We start from the raw sequence: 22297 nt of genomic DNA on the forward strand, positions 1-22297 counted from the left end.
AGGTCTGAGAGGAAGCTGTGAGGGGGGGGCAGCACCCAGAGCACACCTCAGACCCGAGGGGCATCTCTAGGGCACTGTTGTGGTCAGCACAGTTCTGGGTGAGTTCTCCAGGTTTCTGGGACACTCCCTCTGATCAGATCCTCCTCAGCTCCCCCTTGGCAAGGGCACGGTCTGAAGAAATTGCACTGACACAAAATGTCACCTGGAGGTTTAATGTGTGTGTTTGACAGACTTGATCACTGCCCGCAACACTACAGTCTCCACAGAATAAATGTAGGTCTGAATTGAAATAAGTCACCACAGTGTGCCAAGCTGTGTCCAACAACTTTTTTTATTAAACCATTATAGCAAACACTGTTCAACAGATAGAAATAAAGCAGTTAATAAAAATTAACGTGGAGGTTGTAGCCTTTGACATGAGTCTATTCCCTACTTAATGACTTAGAGTAGAAATTAGTTACTTCGGTCTACAGTGACTTTAGTGTAAGGGGCAGAAATTGGGGAAGAAGTTAGAATAACAATCTGTGTGAGGCACATCCAGCTCCGCCGTCAGCCAAAGACGCTCTTGGCCGGCTCCTCTTTCGGTTTCTCAAAGACTGTTTCACCCCCTGTCCGATCCCGGCTGAATATGGAGGGTGCTGCAGAGCCCATTTGTTCTTGGAAAAGAAAACCAGCAGATGCAATCAGTGAAGCGGCACACCAAATTTGGTGAGTAAAACTAGTGCTGCTGAAATACATATTTACACATTTGATAAATATTTCATCCATTCATCAACTTCCCAAGTTTTAAGCACAGCGCTCTCATCCCAAGCATGACAGCACCTGTATGTGGTCACTGCCATTGACTGGCCCCAAATTGCTGCAAGTGCTTTAGAAACTTGGCAACTACTGTGGTATAGGCTATCATGCTGAAAGGGGTTAAAAATTAATCATTTTCCCTTAGACTCTGCCACTGGTAGTGGAAAAACAAGACAAAACCAGAGCAATGGGGGTATTCAAGAACCCACTCTCTTCTGACTCACCTTCTACCCTTTATCCCCCCAATTTCTAAACATGTGAAATTCATCCTCTTGCCTATGGTCAGGCCTCCAGATCTTCAACTTGGGCAGCCATTGACATTGACTATGGACCCAGGGCTTTGTTTGAATCTTGATTCAGAAGGCAAAGTTGGGGGTCTCCCTATCGCTTCATCCAGCCAGGGAGAGCGATCACCCCAGCAGAGCCCCATTGACACCTCTCAGTGCTCTCACAGGGATGGAGGCAAAGTCCCCACACGGCCAGGCCAGGCTGGCGGCACTGCTGGCTGCTGCTTCAGAGGCACATGCTTTCACTTGAAAAATGAAATTAAGTGGATATTTTAACTTTGGAAGACTGCTTAATCGTTTCCATCAAGGAGACTTACCACACTGCTTCATCACTTGGTAGGTTTTGGATTTAATTTCCTGGTTTTTGGAAAGGTTTCCTCTGGCTCCTTTGAGGTCTTCTTCCTTCACAGGGGGACGCTTCTTTTTCACAGGGGCTGGCTAAGAAACACACGTATTTCCCACACATCAGTATGGCATGTTTAGAAGCACAGGGAGCAAAAGTGCCTTAACCCAAAGGCTACACATACAGAGCTGCTAATACAGTGTTGCACCTATTTCAATTCTGAGACTGTTCACTCAGCTACTCCAAATCTTTGTGCAGCCATGATTTCACTGCCCTTACCAAAATCTGTTGCTGTTTTGTTCTGAAATTGTGTTTTGTTTGTACAGCCTTTGAAAGAGAGTGGATTGCTGCTGCTTTTTTTTTTTTTTTTTAAATTATTTTCAGTTTTTTTTTCTATCCAGCCCTGCCTGGTCATTCTGCAAACACAGATCGGTAATTTGAGAATCTGTCCAGTACTTGGGAAGGAAAAAAACTTCATTACTAAATTGTGCTTGTGCCTCAGTCTACTCATGGCTTCTTTGGGATATTGGCTAGAGAGATTCTGAAGTCTAGCTTGATTTAGCTGGAATAAACTTAACACTTGACCTGTAGTTACTGATCTGAAATCTAGGCAACAAAAAGCATCTGAGCAGTCAACAGCCTTGTCTACAAGCATGTACTAAATGCATCTGAAACACTGGACTCAGAACCCAAAGAAGGAGAAGGAAATCTAATATAGAAACAGATGCATCATCAGGTGGTGCACTGCAATGGCCAAGTACTAATCTGTTTACAGTTTATGTTGCTGGAAGAAAATCAGGATAACATTGGTTCATATCAGCCTATCCTACCTTTGAATTAGCACTTCAAAGTCAGACACAACGCCAATCACCCTTAACATTCCCTCTTCAGTGTACTGTTTCAAGGACAGATGGCCAAGGTCCCACCAGGCAGACCTTGCAGCAGGGTGCAGGGCCACAGGAGACACAATTAAAAAGAATTAAAGACCCCAACACTCCAGCGCAAACAGATTTGCACACTGAACCATCAACGAGAAACTTCTCTGACCATCGCTACAGACGTAGGGCTTCTGATATCTGGGTTCTGGCTGTGGTAGAGCCCACTTACACATTTCTAGGCACTGCCTGTAAACCTAAAAACTGTTGTGGAGGGAAACAAATCCCTCAAGGCCCAGGAGAGGCTGGAGCGGTGGTTCCCAGGGAGCCTGCAGAGACAGGTCTGCACGCCTGGCTCTGCGCAGGGCGGGCTGGCTGCACTGGAGCCTTCGGCATCTTTCCTGCGGGCTGTAAATTCCCGGGAACACTCAGAATAGCTCGCTGTCAATCCCATCTGAATGTGTTGTGGGAAACGAAACATTCACGAGACCTCTGGGGAAAACACTCTGCCAGTAGCCAAAGTAAAGAAGGGGAAGGAGTAGTAGCAAAGCCTTCAAAGTTTACAACAGCTTTTGGTAGGTTAGCTGGTTAACAAACAAACCTACACCCACGGTTTCATTTGTCCATTTGTGATGAAAACTGGCATGTAATGGGAAGGGTTCCCCATGCCCATGACATGGTGCACAGGCAGCCAGTACAGACCTGTGTTGGCTCCAACACAGAAAGGAAAAAACGAACATAAAACCCCAAACCAACCAACCAAAAAACCAACCACCTTGTTTTGTTAGCGGCAATACAAAACGTACTAAAGTTCTCCACCTGTTATTGGCAAGAGGTAATAACTACCAGGCTTCTTTCCAATGGGACGAGGGACTTCCTGGGGACAGGGTAAGGAAAGGAGGCACTTGAGATGCACCGAGAGACAGCCAGGCTGAGCAGAACCATTCAATTTCACCCAGTTACATTAACATAAAACACCTCATGCTTTGATTACAGGGTGATTTTCCAGCAGAATAGCTGCTGTGGATTAGTTGGGCCCCAGCTAAAAATCCAAAAAGCTGCACAGAAAGGTTGCTGAGAGGCGCAGAGGTGAGCCCAGCCCTGCCAGCCCCGCTGCTAATTGCTCCCGACACAAACGCATTTGTCCCAGGGTTTGCCAGGAGCCGCTCCCAGCTGGCACAGCAGCGCAGCCTGCGCTTTATCTCCTCCTGTCACAAGTCAAAAAGTGTTGGTTTACAAGACATATGACTGGTTTTTTAATGTCTCTTTGGAGTAAAAAAATAGGCTGAACCGAGTTAGTCTGTGTGGTCGAAAGACTGTGCTTTTGTACCCTCCCCTTGTTCTTAGTCTCCATCCCACCCACCACGTAAAATCCTCACACTGGGGAGATGTCTGCCAGGCATGCGTAGCTTGTGTTGAAAACATTTACATGAAAACCCCAACATTTCTGAGCTAATTTTGAGATCACTTTGAAACTCTGATTATTGGGACACACAGTAAAGACAAACCATTAGTTACAAAATGAACATAAAAGTGTGCAATGCAAAATTTCAGTCTCAGATATCGTATCCTAGCAGTCACAATGTTCAGTCATGCTCTGTTTTCCTGCATGTTAATACATTAAGCTTAACACAGCAGCGCAGCTCAGTATAGCCATGTCCTTTCAAAACTACTGTCAACATTTCAAACTGTTGTCTGAGAAAGAAAGTTGGAAAAGCAGAAATCACTCTTGTGAAACATCCCAAACCAGAGCAGTGGAAATGGTTTTTCCCTTCCTACAGACATATTTATAGTAAAACAGAAAATTTAAAAACTAATTAATCACGTAGAGAGCAGCTACTTTCTTTCTTCATCAAATAACCCCTCCTAACAACTTGCTTGTTAAAATATATCCACAAAGCATTCAAGTACTTCAACAAGTCACACAGAGCCGAAAAGCCAAATTCACTGGTTAAGGAGAGTTAGTTGCCAGTAAGCTAGTCCAAGAAAACCAACTAAAACCGTAGCACATCTGTTGGGCACCCAGCCCCAGGGGAGCCATCCGCACACAGATCTGCCCGTACCTGGGACATGACTGCAGCGCTCACTGCCCCGTAATCCCTCCCGCGGTGGTTTCCCGGCTTTGATTAAATCCAGCCCGTGCGCTCTGCAAACGCCTGTTTTTTTCCTTGACTTATATAGAGCATCTAACATGAAGTCATTAGCTGGGTCATTTTCCCAAAGCAGAACCCGGGATAATTCAGGTTGACAGAGGCTGTTGTTGTTGAAGGTTTATTCTTAGCGATGACTCGGGTTTGCAGTATTTACTGTGCCCCGTGCCCGGGGGAGCTGGGGATGGACAGGAGCAGACAGCTGGGGCAGCGACCGCAGGGAACCCCAATCCGCTGCAAATTGGCTTCCCGGGGAGTCCGCTGGGGCTCTATTTATAACTTTAAAAGGCAACACTTTGTTACAGACACAAAATTGACCCTGAATCCTCTTGATAAGGGGGGCGAGGAGGGAAGAGTGTGTGTTTCTTTCCCAGCATAACAAAACACGCCTTCTCTGAAGATTATATAAACCCAACATCCAAAGCACTACACTGTGCCCTAAATTGCTTTTGCACAGGGAGATTTAACAGAAGAGTATTTCGTGCATTTTAGTGAGTTAGTAAAATAGGATATGCTTTTACCCTTACACTTCTATTGCTGAGCTTGCTCTGATGCCAGCTCTTACACAACCGAGAGAGGAAAATCACTTTCTACTTACAGTGGTATTAGCAAGTTTAATCATTTCACCTGTCATCTGTATAGAAACAGCTTACTCAGACATGAGTAAGTTCAGTGTTCCCCACTGTACATGCTGACAGTAGTAAAACTTTTTCAAGAACTTTTAACATCTGTTCTCTAAAGAATTTTCTAATTGAATAAAAAAAAAATTAACTCTAAGCATAAATTCGATTTTGGTGTTACTGGGAGAAGGTTGTTTCCCTTTTATTTTTACATGTTTTTACATTAATTCTTTGCATGATGCAAAACAAATCACCTTCTGTGACTGGACCCAGCACCTACAAAGAACCGTACCAGCCAGGTATGTAACATGAGAAAGGCAGACGTGTCAGACCTCCTAACACCTTGCACTAGAAAGATCACCCACTGTAGTGGTAGAAATCTGCCTGGCCTATTCTCAGCTCTGCCTGTATTTTACTGACACTGCGCAGAAGCATGGGAAGTAAAACAAAATTGGCATTTATTATTATGAAAACATTACACCAATACCACAGCACCAGCACCGTACGATCAGGATTCCGGGATTTGCTGGCTGTGAACCATCCCCCAGGCCTCCATGTGCGCATTTTAAGCTGAACTCCTCCCAGGCCCAAGATGTTTTCCTGTGTGTGACTAGTGGTGGAATTATTTGCAGGTTAAGCAGCAGTTTAGATGTTTCATACTTTGCCGTTCTTTACACTCAATTTCTGCTAGACTCGTGGCTTAGTAAACTAGAGCAAAGGTTTCTGCAGAATAGCAGTATCTTTTAGTAGGTTAACAATGCAGAAGGAAAAACACAATCAACTTTAGGAAAAATATATATATTTTTTCTATTGTACAAAGTAACACCTCCCCTTCTCTATTAAGATGTTGCTATACAGTCCCACAGTTGTCAGTATTCTGACACTATCTATTACAACAGGAAAATAACATTCTGCATGTTTAAAGCAAATACTTAGAATTCAAGACACTGAACTATTTTTTCCCTTCAGCTTTCAGAATGGCTTCATTTAACTGATACTACATATTCCTCACTGAAAGGCAACAGTTATGCTTTCATGGCAATTTAATTTATACAAAATCATTATACAAACAAAATTAAAACACCTTCAGCTTGCATGCCATTCAGGGGTATGAAATGAGGCACCTGCACAGGTAGGCAGCAAACCCTGAAGTTTCTAAGACATCCCCCATCACCTGGGCAATTCTGTGCCCTTTAATGATACATTTCCTAAACCAACATTGAACAACCATTTCCTCTTACAGATCATGGGCTTATTTTTCCTTAAAAAACCCCAACCTAAATCTATAGTTACATTTCAGAGTAGGAATACTGTTCACCTGGTTGAATTCCTGAGATCCGCAGTTCTGAAGTTGAACTCCAGTAGCAAAACCTGCGTCCCACGACAGCACATTGTAAACACTAAAACATGCACGCTTCGAAGCAGAACAAGTATAAGACAAGTGTACAAATCTGTAATAAGTCAAACTTTATTGTAAACCGTTATACAATGTAATTACATCAGATACTCTTAGAAGTTTAAGGTAACACCACTGATTAAACAATATGGTGAGGTACTGAGGCCTGAGCAATAGGCCCTGAACCATAGTTGACCTCTAGATGAACCTTCCAATCAAATGTTATATGAGTATCTAACCATTAGTGAAATCTGTATGGTCACTAGCGAAAGATGTAGCTTAGATAAAATATAATCGTTAGTGAAGATGAAACATCATAAGAAAATATTTATGTTTCCTTGTTTACACCAAGAAACCAGGTATCAGGCCTTGTTTAGAAATATGTAGTCAAAGCCAAATATGACCATGGGAATCATCCTCAGAAGTTGTCAAAGGCAGAGATCAATTAGTGGAACGGGAGCTTCTCAGATGCGCCCAGGATCCTGGCCAGATCTGGAACGTGCCCGGGTGAGAATGCCAATCCTACCAGCTGTTTCTGTGCATTTTGATACATGGATTTGTTTGTTAACCTGTTTAAAGGCAGGACCCTCTCACAGCGATGATGGAGACCTCACCTACCAGTGGACTCACTGCGTAGAAGCTCCCAGTTGCCGGGAAAGGTTCTCTGATCCTTCGCTGTGACAGGGGCTCCCCAGCTGAAGCACGGATCTGGATGATGGGAAATTATCAGGGCAACTGGTGATGTATCTTAACCGCTATACTTAATTCCCTGTAGTAATGATTAGGGGCATTGCCTTGCTCCCTTTCTTTTTGCTGCTTTAAACTTAAGGAAAAGTTTATGATTTGAACCTGTTGTCTGTGTCCCTTGTGCTGACCCCCATCCACTGGCAAAACACATGGTCCAAATAGAGGGCAGCAGAATTCAGCTGCTGGTTTTGCTCACATATACTTTGAATTTACTTACAAACCCAACATTCCATTTGAGATGGACACCCATGCAAGACAAAAACACCTACAAAAGAGTCCCTTTTTTAAAGATACTGCAGTTTTACTTTGTAAAACCATAGTAGTCATTTTCAGTAACTGAACTGGAAATTTCACTTAGAAAAGTTTGCAGGCCTGTGCTGTAGATCTACCCTGACTCGATGTGGCTGAATTGATTCACTTCCATTACTGGTTTCTCCTGTAGAAAGCACAGCAAAGTTGCAAACACGGGTTAGTCAAGCACAGTGCAGAAGTTCCTTGCGAGGCTCAGCCCCGAGCAGAGCACGAGAGCCCGCACCGCCCTCCCGGGCACAGCTGGAACGGAGCACACGCCCGGGAAGGGATTGCTTTGCATTGCTCTAATTTGCAACTCAATTTCTGAGTTTTCCCTGAAGAAAAGCTATAGTACATTTTAGTTAGCAACATTAACATACAGCATTTACTTACTTAAAGTAAGACAGGGGGACCTGAACATATTAAAGCCAGAACTTGAAAACCACATATTAGACAACACCAGTGTTTTAAATTTATGCAGATGTGTTACAGGTTGGATACTAGAAACAGTTAATACATTTAGGTTGACCATTTGTGGTAAATTTGATCTCCACCAGTACTTCTGTGTCTCTTCTGTAAGTTACAATTCCTTCCTCTTACTTTGGCATATACTACATAGCTTATTTCCATTAAACAGAATCACATTTTTTTAAGCACAGCCCAAATTAAACCTTTGCTATGAGTTGTCCTGAGGTACATTTACCAGGCATAAATTTAGAGAGGCAATTTGAGGATAATGCAAAAGACATCATGTCATAATATTATTACTGAATCAACTCTTTAGGAAAAATTTATTATTTCAGGTTGTACTGTCAATACATTTCAACGAACAGTAAGACATAGTGAAGCACCAGGCACATCTTTCTCACACAAGCTTGTCAGACAAGAGCACTTGTCCTATTGTACCTACCGCAAGAATTCCAACTTTCATCTTACAAAAACTGTCAATTCTATATTTTCCATCTCTTTTGCATGATAACAAAGAATTAATAAAAAAAATCCACAGTTTTTATTATTTAGCTAAGGTTGTGAATAAAATTTTTAACTTAGCAGAGAAAGAGCTGTTTTTTCCCTCCTGAAGACATGCTCCTCCTGTTACTACTGTGGTAATTAAAACAGTTCTGTCTCTTTGGCTTGTAGTGCTTTACTACATCATCTTGCTAGGCCTATCAAACTCTCAAACCAAGCGACATTTAAGCACTTAAGACAGGAAAAATCAGGCATTCATATACTTTTGCTATAACCATCTTCGAGAAACTGCTCCATAGCGCTTTACACTGTTTTGTACTTGGTCAATAAATTTGAGGTCTGGTCAAAACAATTTTTTTTTATATGATTAAGGCCATAATTTTATATTGACACTTCACAGACTAAACATGAGACGAGAAAAAATTTTGATAATTTTGGTAACTGGAGAAGAGGTGAGAACAGGAAAATAAAATGCAAGCTCGTACAGTTAAATTTGTGTGCGCTGTTCAGTTATCTCTGATGGGTGAAGAGGACAGTGATGGCTGTGCAGTGGTACACAGCACATGTTCAATAGCTTTATTTCACTATCTGAAATAGAACAAATCCTATGCTAAAAAAAATAAATGCTGACATTTGTGACAAGAGCCAGTCCTAGCTCTTAAACCCCTTTGGAAGAGTGACCTGTATGAGACTGTTCTGCTGATGACAATGAGTTCCTGGAAGTACTGTGCTTTTGGTGATATGCGCCAGCCCAGTGGTAAATAGTTCAGATGTAAGTCACACAATCAACGAAAAAAACAAAGAAAGACCCAACAAACAAAACCCCTAAACCAGAGGCAACAGTGATCAGGGGCATGTCCCCACCCTCCCACCCCCCACTTCGGTTAAGCTTCCATCGTCATTATTTTCTAGATTTAGTCTAAAAGAAACACTAGTACTTATTGCAGTTGTTGTATTTCAGTGCACAGTAACAGGTCAGCGGCTCAACTAAACTCGGAAACGTTCGGTTTGGTAAACTGTCCCTCCTAGCTGGCTGGACTCGCTGAAGTGGACCTGAAGTCTCGGAACATTGTGTTCACCTCGGCAGCCAAGCAGTGAAAAGGAATTCTGGAATAGCAAAAACAAGTACGGGAGCGCACAGTTCAGCATTTACTAAGGCCCAAGAACCCCATTTAAGCGGTCTGGATAATAAATCGCATTAAGACCTAGTAAATCTATAAAAAATGTAAAAAATCTTAAAAAGTTCTGAGCAGTTTTCCAATGAAACTGTTTGACTTAAGGCTTGGAACATTTCTGATGTCCAGATGCTACAACAGATTTGCAATTAAGGTCTGTTGTCACCTTTTTGACACATGGCCTTGCCCTGCACAAGGTTTGCTAAGCAAGGAAAGCTGTCAGAAACAATCACCTAGAAACTATGCAAAGCAAAAGGATGCCACTGAAAACATGTCTGCTAGGTTTCAGATCCGCACACGTCAATTATCAGAAGACAGACACCGGAAAAATCACAAAAAATAAGTAGTAGCAACTATATTATACCTTTCTTTTTTTTACTACTATTAAAGGATAATCGGACTTCATGGAAATTAAAAGGAAGAAACCTTTTCTTTTAAAGCGCATTAAATAGAAGATTGCTTTCCAACACAAACAAGGGACAGAACTATTTGCAACATTGTAGCACAACTGCTTCAATCAGATCACAGTCCTGTACTGGAGGCCCAAAACAAAAAGTGTAAGAAGAGTTCCATCTCTTTTGGGTCATTTGAGAGGTACACACCAGAGACTTGCAGAAACAGAAATAGTCATCCATATCTTTCACAAATAACCTAACGCAACAGATTCTTGTTATACACTAAAGTGCACGTTTGTCAAATATGCTACCACCACCTCCTATTAAAAAGGTATTTTCAAATTATGTGGTCAAAAGCACACTTCGGACTGCGTTTTTAGTGATATTTGGTGACTTCAGCAGTGACAGAGCTTTTCCCTTTGCGATCCCTTAAACCAGGACACAAGGATACATAAGATTTTCACTACAAATCTTTTGACCTGTTCTGCAGAAAAAAGGGAACTGCACCCTTTTGTCTGACAAAGAGAATCTTTAAATACAACTGTATGAAAATATAACTTAAATATAAAATAGTCAAATAGATTTGAGGAGACTTGGAAAAACAAACAAACAAACATCTTTGTTCCACCTATTAGTTCCATAGGTACCCAGTAGCAAGTAAACATTTGTACTTAAAAAAATAAATGTTAAGTTACAGCTTGTAACCATAAACTATTCTGCTCTAGGAATTATGCTGCAAAAGCCAGTTTTAGTAATAAAACACACACCTTTAACTTAGTTGATTCTGATGCCTTTTTGAGAACATCTTAAACTGTATCATCAGTAACCACAAGTGAAAGATTGCCCTGTTTTCTATGATCTTCTCTGAAACGTCAGATACAAATCCTCTTAGCGACCAGGCCTGACGGACGCTGTGCTCTTCACACAGGATGAAAAGACATTCTTGCATAATTGGTCAGTGTGTCTGTAGTGCAACTGAACTGGAAGTCTTCCAACTGTTTGCATTCTGTTGGCAGACCTTGCTTTTAAGTCAGTTTGTATGAAAAGGGAGATGCAATTGCAACATTAAAACCCACTGACTGAAGTTTTTGTGACGAAACCTGCAAATACACAGGTCAGGAATGTGTCATACAGGCAGACCAAAGCGATGCTTCTTTTTCTTAATGGGCTTTAAGTTGGTCAGTCTACGCAGGTCCTCTTCAGTGTCCGATTCCTCCATCTCATCATCTGCTGAAATAAGGATCTAAAAACAAATTACGGCTTCTCAGTGTCATGGATCAAAGTCACATTCTTTCTTCATTGTACTTTTAACCTTCTACTTTTTTTATGTTTGCAAAGCACCTTATTACTTGCTTAACAAAGAGCTTACAGAACACAATTCAGATTTATTGCCAGCACTAAACAGTGTCACACATCCTGTCTGGAACCTCCAGTAAATTTTGAAGGAGGATGTGTGTGTATTAATCTCTACTACAATCACTGACTCTAAACCCAAAGAAGTCATTCCAGCACCTCCAGAACAGTGGGGGCAGCTTGCTGCTAAAATGAGAGACAATATATAAGCTCTCTATCCACACTGGTAACGTGGCAGTCACTCTGTTAAAGAAAACCCCATATAAATAGTACCGCCTCTAATGCAGAAGGTACATTAACCAACTAAAGCTGGAACAACTCACCTTCAAAGAGACCACCCAGCCTGCAACTGAACTTAAAACTACCTGCTTAATATGATTTAGAATAAAATCATGCTAAGGCAAGGATGTAGAAGCTTCTCCAAAATCAGGCCAGCTGCCTCCAGCAGTTTCCTCTCACTTTAAGCTATTAAACTCTATTTGAATTACTATTGTCTATTACCTTTGTATTCCGTGTGGGTTTTTCTAGTAGCATTTGTAACATGGTTCACCTGTGATATTTAAATATATTCTTATGTCTTCCTGCCCATCTTGAAGGGAATTAACCACCATGAGTGGTGCAACAATGCCATTTTTCTTAACTAGTTTTCACCTGCAAATGCCAGGAACTACTGCTAGAGGTACACACACAGAAAAATCAAAACTAAGTTGACAGTGTTACAATGAAATCAATGGCATGAGGGCTAGACTGGATTGATATTGTATTAATTGCAATAATTAACTCTACATACTTCTGACTCTGACTCTTCATGTGATGCTGCTCTCCTGTATCGGACTTTACTTCCATTTCTGGAATCTTGACCTGCTTCCTTTTCTTCAAGTTTAGCTTTTGTCTTCCCTTTCTTCATAAGGAAATTATCTACTACCCAGAACATTAACGCCTGTTAAAGAGAAAGGAGAAGTGACAGTTCAGTTTTCCTCAGAGTACCATATGTTCATTTGGTCAGTATTCGGACAGAATTAAGAAAACTTGACAATCATTCTGCAGTGGCCAAGCAGGAAAAATCTGGTATACATACAGTCACATGGCTTACTACACATTGCATGAACGCTCCAGAACATAGCTACTTTATTCCTCTGTAGAAGAAAATGAGAGAAGTAGCTGCTATTCAGAGTGATCATATATTAACTTCTCATGTAGAAACACGAAAAGTTCAGGCAGACATCTTAGAGCAGCAGACCTCTTGTTCTCAAAGGATAAAATCCATACTTGAACGAATTAATGAAAGAAAAAAAAACCACCAGCAGTAATTAACTGCAAGGACACCCGCCACCTCTGGCTCTGGGCCCTAAATCCCCGAAATGCGGGAAGAGGCCACTTTGGGAGGGGTGACTGGGCACCTGCCCTTTTCCTCTGCTCTGTCACAGGCAGCCTCTATTAGCTGTGGTCAGACACAAGATACTTCACAGCGCAGCTATCCTTAGACCAGCTGTTTCCTAAAGCCAATTTAATGGTAATTTTATAATCTCTGTGTCAGTAGTTCAGTATTACATTCAAGCTACTGAAGTCATCAGGCCAAAGATGTCTCTGAGGCATCTCTGCACCTCTCCTGAGCCTGGTTACTTAGCTCAATATGGATTTCAGCTTTGTAAAATCTGCATATCCAGACATTTTATCCATTCTTTAATACCCCTCCTCTTTAAAAATTAACTTAAGCACCAAGGTACGCTGTACTTTAAGGACTAGCATTAATTAATTAACACATGGCAGAAAGATATCCAAGTAAACATCTCACAGAAGCATGCAAGTTGTACTAACATTAACAAAGAAGGGAACTATCAGCATGACGATAGCCAGCTCCAGCTGGGGGTTCTCTATGGGATTCAATAAAGCTACCTGCGAAAAGAAAAGGATTAAGTTCAGATCATGGAAGCGTGTGCACATAACTGGATTAGTAAGAGCCATTGTTCACATACTAGCTAATGCTACAGAATTAATTCATATGTACAAAAAAAGGACAGCTTTGTAGAAAAGGAAAGTACTTAGGACAGCTTATAAATTACCACAGATAAGTAAGTGGGGCTGGCCAGAAACTTCTCCCTGTCATTTTTGTTTATACAAGTCTGAAGAGCCGTGTTAGAATCATCTTGAACATGGAGCTGCATGCTCCACAGTAACATGTTTTAAGTTCCATCTTTGGGAAATTTAAACAGAACAGTTTTACAAAGCACACAGTAAGGACAAGACAGTTCCCAAAGTAGTCCAGAGCATACAATAGGGACTAACTGGTTTTAATGGGCTATAACAGCGTGCGCCACTACTTTGAGTATTATGTTGCACAGATTCTATCAAAATAAATATTTATCCAGTCATCAGCAATGCCTTCACTAATCCATTGCAAACTTCTGAAATTCTACAGTTTAGATCTATCAGAGCAAAGAAAATTCTTTAGACTATCTCAAGAAGCTATACAAAATAGCTGTAAGTAAGGGTTAAAGAACTAAGAGAAGGAAGAACTGCTTAGTAGCTTCAAGAGCACTCAGACAAGGAGACAGAATTTTATATATTGCAGTATACAGAAAACCTCCAAAATATGATAGGACAGTCTTGGCAATGGATGCCAGAAAGAGTAATTATCAGTATCCTAATTTTACTAAAAGATCCACCACAGAGCTAAACAGCATTGACTGTAGACAGTTATGATGCTTGAGCCAAACCAACAAACCCAAGTCTATTGCTTTACAGCTTCCACCTGAAACTCATTTGTCTGTAATGCTGTAAAAAAACAAACCTCTTTCCACTGAGGTATAAGCAGCACTATAATGATGATGGTTTTCTCAAATGTCATAATCATTATGTACAGAGCACACTGGCCCATCCAAGCACTGCACTGCACGGGGTCACCTGCAAGAAAGAAGGAGGTTCAATATATGCACAGGGTTGATTTTACTTTACTGTAAACATGTTAGAAAAGCAGTATTAGAGAAAGCAGGGCAGCTATATCCTCTTGAAGTGCCTTCTCCAGTTTCCTTAGTGCTGCTCCTTCCCACCTCCCGCAGCCTCCCCCAACTTCCAAAACGTTATCAGTTAGAAACTGGATATGACAGGATTTTATCAGATTCAGCAGCACCTGGTTATACGCTGTTTTACGTAATCTGATGAAATCAAGACAGATGCAGTTGCATTACATTTGTTCCTCATCAAACTGTTATTCTTGACCCTCTATCATGAAGTATCAAGTTTCTTAAGAGGGAAAACTTAAGGGAAGCACACCTGGGGAAAAACAACTTTCCCTTCAGTCTAAGCAGAAACACGATGGCTTCTGCCATTCTCCCTACGTTACCTTAAACATATTTTTCATCTCTACAAAGTTAGTTACCATAACTAACCAATCATAACTGAAGCAACAGCTGCTACGAGTCGCTATGAAAAATTTAATTGGACGAGAGATTAAGATCACATTTTAGTTTCAATCTGAATAGGTTTGAAATTCTGCTGCACCTCACTGTGGCAGAGGGAAAAGCTGAGTGCATTAAGTTATCTGTCACGACAGAATGAAGACCACAAATATTTCAACATAAAAACTCATGTAGACTATTATACTATATGAAAGCAAGGGGAGAAAAAAGAAAAAAACAAAAATAAAACCAGAAAAAGAGGCCTGGTGTGCCTAAGAAGCTTTGAAGGCGAGCTTAAAGCAGCACTTCTCTGGAAACCCAAAGGAAGCTTTGGAGTGGGTGTTAGCTCAGTCTTCGCAATCGTCTTCTGCAACATCTTCAATGGCAGCTTAAAACTTTAAGACTGGGGATGAATAACGGGCAATGGAAATTCAGATGCCTTTATCTATTTGTAATGCATAATGGATAGTTGCTACCTCCTTTTCTGGAACATTTCTGAAAGGCTTTCAGTATTAATACTTAGTAATAGTCTTGAGACTTACTGTTTGCTGTTTAAATGGTACAAAGATAAACTGATAACTCACACTGGAGTCTAAACCAAAGAAAGATTCCTAAACAAGTCTTACAGTAAGAGACAGTGATCAACGCTCAATAGTCCAAGAGAAAAATGGTTAAAATGCTCAAGTTTTACAATTACATACTGCAGTTTACAGCTTCTGTTGTAAAAACAAGAGTTAAAAAATTAGAAAGAGGAAACACCAGTATTTCAAAGCTGAACAACCATGATCTTTCTGAAGATACAAGGCCTGAATTACATTTGAGAATTGAATTTTAGCAATTAATTTCTATACTCCACATTTTTATTAGCATTCTCTTGTTTTCTTCATTAACTACCAAATATGAAATAAATTATCTAGCCTTAGCTACAGACTTACCATCGAAACTTTACCAGTTTATTCTAAGCCCTTTTCCAATCTATATTTAATTCCTAAAAGCAAAGACAGCTAAAGCAATTTTGCATCTATGCCAACTCTGTCACATGAGACTGTTTTTGTCCAAAAGATGTGAAACTCTCTATTCAGAGTGTTGTGCACATCACCAATGAACGTCTTGTTCCATTATGATTTTGTGGGTAGGGGCACTGTGGTGTGTGGTGGTGGTTTGTTTGTTTGTTTGTTTTTGTACTGAAATTAGTTGTATATATTAAATTCTACTTGAGGGCTTCTGTGTGTCTTACTGCATCTACAACATTATCTCTCAGCTCCTATTACAAGGGGGGAGAACAGGCATGCTGTCTGTGTTAAACTCACCAGGTCTTTTGGCAGTCTCCCAATAGCATCCCTGTAGAAAAACTGGGGAGATATAGACTGGATGGGTGGACATACCATTCTGACAAAAAGCAAAAAGCTTTCACTGGTTAAGCACCGCAGGTTGTTCAAAGGGGTTCTTAAATCCCAGACCATGGATAAATTAAAACTGGACTGGACTATGACCTGAACAACCCGCCTTAGCTTTGAAGTTAACCCTGCTCTGAGCTAGAGGCTGGACAATCTGACCTCTGGAGATCCTTTCCAACCAATTTTTTTCTATGATTTTATAAAATACGCAATTGAAATGAAAAAACTGTAAGTTAACATCACCACATCCAGGAGGTGTTCTCAAGAACATTTGGGACATTTGAATGTTCAAAGATTCAGTACACAAACGCAAATTAGAACTTTGAAGCCATAAAGCTCTAATTTAATTTCTAAAGTCTGACAGTCTCTCTTGAATTCTGATTTTATGCTTGTCATGTATAAATTACGGTCTAGAATAAGCTAGCAAATCAGTAGAAATCTTGTTACTTAAAGAAAAGTGCAGACTAACACTGAAAAATTTGAACCCTCAGCAGTGAAAACTGGGGCAACATTTTTTTGAAAACGCTGGGCAGTGAAAAAGTAGCGTATGCTGGTGTGCACTACCTTCAGCAGCCACTTAGTAGTACATTTATAGACAGCTCTTGAACAAAATACCTGTGGTTCCTCTACCCTGTAGCTTCTCCCTAGTCTTCAAATGCTGAGAAATTTTCTTAAGAAAATGGCAACTTAAAGAACTAATCAAAAATAAATTTTAAAAAGTGTTAAAGTGCTATCTACCCTATATGGCTCGGAGTAGGTTGCTCTGTAACTTGCAAACAAAGAGCCAGAGGGAAAAGATGTATCAAATACAATTTCTAAGCTTTGCAGAGACAAGCAAAAAGACCACAGCACAATTTAGTTACCAATAAAGTTCATTGTCACCAAGAGGGATTTAGTCACCTGTTTTCTCCTTGCAGTAGCTAAAGCAGCCTAAGACAAGAAGGGAAGGAGAATGCAGGGAACATTCTTTTTATTACAGATCATGACTGTTCTTCTCCTCTTTAAATACTCAAATATATTAACAGATTCTGCACTTGTATTAAAATCCAGATGCTGATGTAATGTATCTGAAAATACAACACGGGAAACATGAAGACAAATCTAATATACTAAAAAATTCTGACAAAAAAAACACCGTTGAGGGAGCCTCCTGCTACTTTGTTCGTAAATCAGTGTGCAGTTCTGTTTTGCTGTACACACAGCAACCATTTACGAATGCTGATATTTTGGTAACCATTCCTTCCTTGAGACATTTATGCTTAAAAACTATCCTCCATATAAAGAAGAGGCTTTTAAAACCAGCAGGACACTGCTATTTTTGTGACAGCTTCAAGTAATGAATCACCAGGGATCAAGTAATAGAGCTAAGAAGGGAAATGAGCTCACAGGGAGAATTAACTTGAGACAAATGACTATTTAGACTCTAGAAACACAAACAACATCGCTCAGTCACTAGAAGAGACTTGGGTTTTCTGGAGGGTGATTCTCCTTTGTTTTGCCACGCTTGCCAACACACTGAACTCACACTGCTCTCCCAGCTGAGGACTGGACTTTACTACTTCAGATAAAATGCCACAAGTCTCCTATTCCTTTCAAGGAGCAGATCCCTCACCCCCATGTTTGCCAACAATCCACATTCAACTTCAAAATAATAAGTCTAAACACACTTGCCACCCCACAGGACTACATTTTAGTCCGCCCTTCTACCTTACTCAACTTAATTATTTTAAAGAACCTTATGAAAAACAAAACAAGAGTTTTCTTGAGGCACAAGTTAAAAATTTTAAATAAAATGGTGATATGAGGGCTTTAACTTCAGAAACAAGAGTAATACTTAACAGAAGAGGGCAGCAAACAATCCAATACAAATTGTCCTTTTTAGACAGATATCTCACATAGGGTCTAGCCCTACTGCACAGCCCTTACTAATATTTTTCCACTGCTATCCTGTTCTCTTTATACCACAAGTCTCTCCCACGTGATCAATGGAAACATGGATTTACAATATGCTTTTTGATAGTCCTTACGATAGCTTGATTAAAAAAATAAAAAGCACACACCACCACCGCACTAAGGTCAGCACATGAATGCAGATACAGACAAGTCAGTCACTATTAAAATGATCTGATATTGAACAGAACAACTAAATAAGGAGGGCTTAGATAACTTCATACATTGCTTATACACACACAGAAAGAATACTTGATAAACAAGTGTAGGCATTTCACATCTCCTAACTCAAAAGGACAATAATGGATCAGTTGCAGAGAACCTCTGCAGCAGAACACAAGTAACAAGTCCATCTGTGGATTTTTAAGAGCTTATTTACTGCCACCATTGATGCCTCATAGCTAACTAAAAACAAAACCAGGTTAATTTTGAAGTCAGTAAGACAGAGACAAATTTCAGGAGAGTGAATATATTCCCTACATCTTCCCATCCACACAGACCCCCTTATTGTTAGGAGGACATTAAAATGGGAGAGGAGAACAGACTACACAAGAAAAAACACAGAATGATATTAGGCAGAAATAAAACCTAGTAGTTGATACGATTGCAAGTACCTACCAGTAACTGTAACAGATACACCAAGTTTTTTGCTGTGGGTGGAAAGACAATTTGATATGGGCTGAAAACTGTTCAACCACCTTTAAAAGGGACTTTGGGCAACAGGTCCCAGAGCTCAGTCAGATGGAGGAGCCCAGTGATATCTGAGCTCTTTCCTTACCCTGTTCCCTTCCCCGGGCACTGGTTCTTACCTAATCCCTCAGGGACCCAAGTCTGGGGACTGATCTGGAGGAACTATTTACTTTGCTACATATGGTGAATTTTCTGATGGTTTAGCTCTCTGAATCAGTTCCCTGAAGAGTCAGATGTGCAGCAGTCCAAGGAGAAGAGTGGAAATATTGGACTGCAGCATGTGGGGAAAAAACAGATAAACAGGGTTGTGGCAGTGCTGATTTAAACAGCTTAAATGGTCACAAACTGTACCCCACAAGGCACAGATCTAACAGAAAACGCCCTAATGGTACAGGCAGTTATTTCTCCTAGGATAGATGCTTGTCATCGTCTCTATTTTAAACCTCTGACGTAGCAAATAGCAAGTAATGCTACTTGATTTAATTGTAAACTTCCCAAGCTTTTAAAGTACTTGAACTTGGCAAGGCCTTTTATTTATTCTCAATTCTGTCAGCCACTGAGGATCATTAAAAACGAAGAAATCTACAAAATAAAAAAAAAAACCCAATGATAATTATGAAACTGCTATGAGAGCTTTTGCCTTGTTAGGCAAACATTATTTTGACTTTTTATTTTCAAATCGTAGGGGTTTTTGTCTGTTTTTCTCTCTGATGAAGATCCATAGCTCTCTTATGAGGTGACTTCTCCCTCTCATTCCTATCTTGAGGAGATTCAGATGTAATTTTTAGCAACGGTACAGAATCCCAGACAGACAGACAGACAGACAGACTAAGCAATCTGAAAACAACAAGCTGAACAGAATTAAGTGTTCATGTTGAGTATATATGAATCTCATCTACATCTGCAAATCCACAATTTCTGCAGGTCAGTGGACTTCTGTCGCTAACATAATGGACGATAAAACCCACAACTTGACATGACAGTGATTTTTCTAGTCTACCCCTTAGCCCGCAAGAAAGACACGTGCATTTTTCATCCATGATACAAGCCCTACACGCAGGAGTTTGAATCATCATGACTTGAGGACAAGCGCAGGCCATCTTGCCATTCTCTTCACTGAAGGTATGTGGTTGTTTACTTTAAAGATGGCTGGCAGAACTCTTAGCCCGTATCTTCAGACAACGGCATGTGGTGCAGTGAAAACTCTACCAGGAAATGACCTTCCAGCTATCATTTATTTTAAAGTGTGTCAGAGTAAATTTACCATGATGTAATTCTTTCCTTGACATCAGCCAATATCATAATTTGTTCAATCACTCCTAAAAAAATATTCAAGCTGTTGTTCCAAACTCAAAAAATGTTTCACAATTTATTGAGCTTTTGAACACAGATGGTGCATGTGGAGTTACAGAACTTTAAAGACTCCTTGTGAGAAGTGAAATGTCAGAATGACCACTATAATAATTGTACAATCATTTTAAGACGTATTAACCACTAGCTGAAATATTCTGAGATTGTATCCCAAAAAGTAACTCCAGTGCAAGAACAGAAACATTTACCGTATTCGCCAAAGCGAAGGGTGTCCCACTGCTGCCACTCCACAATGCTGCTGACTGCACGTATGCCAATGTAGATTAACAGCATTCCTAATGTGGCATCTAACAAGAAGTTGATAAGGTACCTGAAAGGAAAAATATAAAAGGAAACAAGGAGCAAGGGTTCATCTTCTACAAGTTCAGTGTATTTTAACACAACGATTGATACAAGGTCTGTGTATATAGTGAGAAGCTGCAGCACTGAGAATAATGATTTACCCACTTCCCCACTTCTGTAATTACATAGCCTAAATTTAGGTAGTTATAGAAGAGTCTCAATATTTTGTTTCTGTCCTTAAATTTAAGCTCCAATCTTTATTTTTGTGAGCTCTGGCTTATGCATGTGCATACTCTATAAAAACTCCAATTTACCAGATTTTCCTTTTACCATTGTTCAGTTCATGCTGCATGGAAAACATGGATTTGAATAAAAAAACCCACAAAAGGACTAAAAAGAGAAGTTACCTTAAGGACATCTCAAGGAATTTGAAGGTAAAGAACCCAATGCCAACCACCCCCAAGAAGGAGCAATGAGCAGTGCCCAGAGAGCACAGTCACCACCCAGGCCAAATTTCAGCTTACTTAGTGTTAGAAGGAAAAGTGATCTACTTCCCTACACTTTGGTTCTTGTCCAATAAACATTTGACATAATCAGGAACAAGTCTTCCCAAAAAATCAAAACAAACAAACAAACCAACCAACCAACCCCACCTTACAGACAACCACAAAAACCACCACAAAAAGAAAAACAAAATCCACCAAACACAACAAAAAAAACCCCAAACCAAACCAAAGTCAAACCAAACCACCCCTCATGGACACACAACCGCTGCACGGCTCTGCTACTTGTATTGTTTCAGGGATCTCCCACCTATGCTTCAAGAAACTAGAGATTACTACAGGTTTCTAATTAATTCTTAGGTTCATTAAATGGAGCAGCTGAAATTCAGAGCATTTTTTGAGTCAGTTTGGTTTATTTATTATCACCAATTTTAGCTGAACAGAACAGGAGCTGACAAAGAGCCAGCTATATATAAGACACATTGTAAATCCCTGTTGCTGAGATTCTTATTTGGTAATTCCAAATACTTAAGGTAAACTCCAGAGTCTGTAGGAACTTATCTGCAGGGATAAAATTAGCAAACTAGAGACCTGTGGCCTTTTGTTGGCTGCACAGGCAAATCTGTTACAAAACAGTATCAGAAAGTGGAAAGCAAAGCCAGAATACAAACATTCAAAACAGTACAGGAGCAGCTGTTCTGATCCTCAAAATGCCTTTTAAGAGCAGGTCAGAAATAAAAATTAAGTGGACGTATCTTGCTTCAGCCAACACTTACCCATAAACTTTCTAAAAAGCAGTCATTTTCTAAAAGTTGTGCGTCAAACTGGAGTTTTAATGAACTTTGTATTAGACAAACATTAAAATCAAAGTCCAGGGTTTGGCAGAGGAAACTCAGCAATTACACGTCTCCACAAGTCATTTTAAGGCCACAAGGGGCTGCTGTAGGTCTGCAGTAGGAAGGCAGCCCTGGGGAGCAGGGACATGAGCCCACACCTACCGCACATCACATGAGGGCTCGCAGCGCGGGCCAGATGTGCTCGGGCCAGCTGTGCCCAGGCGGGGTGTGCCCGACACGCCCCAGCACATCAGGCTCAGGACATGCAGGCAACACACTCGCTGTTCCACGATGCTCTGCATTAACCAGCTCCCGTGTAACAAACCACCACACCAGCTGCTGCCACTACCAGATCAATGGATTTGCCTGCAGGCTCAGGGGGTGCAAGTCGGGTTCAGAAACGCACGGCCCTCGAGTTCCCTGCGCTGCTTGCTTTTCCTATTTAAGATTCTTCAACCAACAACCTATCAG

The 22297-nt window shown here is 40.6% G+C and overlaps 1 protein-coding gene across 3 annotated transcripts in view; it reads right to left on the bottom strand.

Moving 5' to 3' along the window:
* Positions 1-313: 313 nt before the first annotated feature.
* Positions 314-22297, bottom strand: part of STIMATE (STIM activating enhancer) — a 43882-nt gene continuing 21898 nt past the window's right edge. The window contains exons 4-11 of one of the 3 annotated variants that reach the window (XM_065075141.1): positions 20394-20515; positions 14191-14303; positions 13218-13295; positions 12190-12339; positions 11179-11289; positions 9818-9833; positions 1403-1519; positions 314-656 (exon numbers count right to left, since the gene is read on the bottom strand). In XM_065075141.1, coding sequence (XP_064931213.1) covers positions 550-656; positions 1403-1519; positions 9818-9833; positions 11179-11289; positions 12190-12339; positions 13218-13295; positions 14191-14303; positions 20394-20515 — 814 coding nt within the window. In that variant the 3' untranslated portion in view covers positions 314-549. Of the gene's footprint in view, positions 657-1402; positions 1524-4366; positions 4527-9817; positions 9834-10813; positions 11290-12189; positions 12340-13217; positions 13296-14190; positions 14304-20393; positions 20516-22297 lie in introns of those variants that run through there. The other 2 variants (XR_010475056.1, XM_013368538.3) reach the window with 2 other exon arrangements.

This window comes from Columba livia, chromosome 10 (genome assembly GCF_036013475.1).
Source record: "Columba livia isolate bColLiv1 breed racing homer chromosome 10, bColLiv1.pat.W.v2, whole genome shotgun sequence".
Classification (NCBI taxonomy): domain Eukaryota; kingdom Metazoa; phylum Chordata; class Aves; order Columbiformes; family Columbidae; genus Columba; species Columba livia.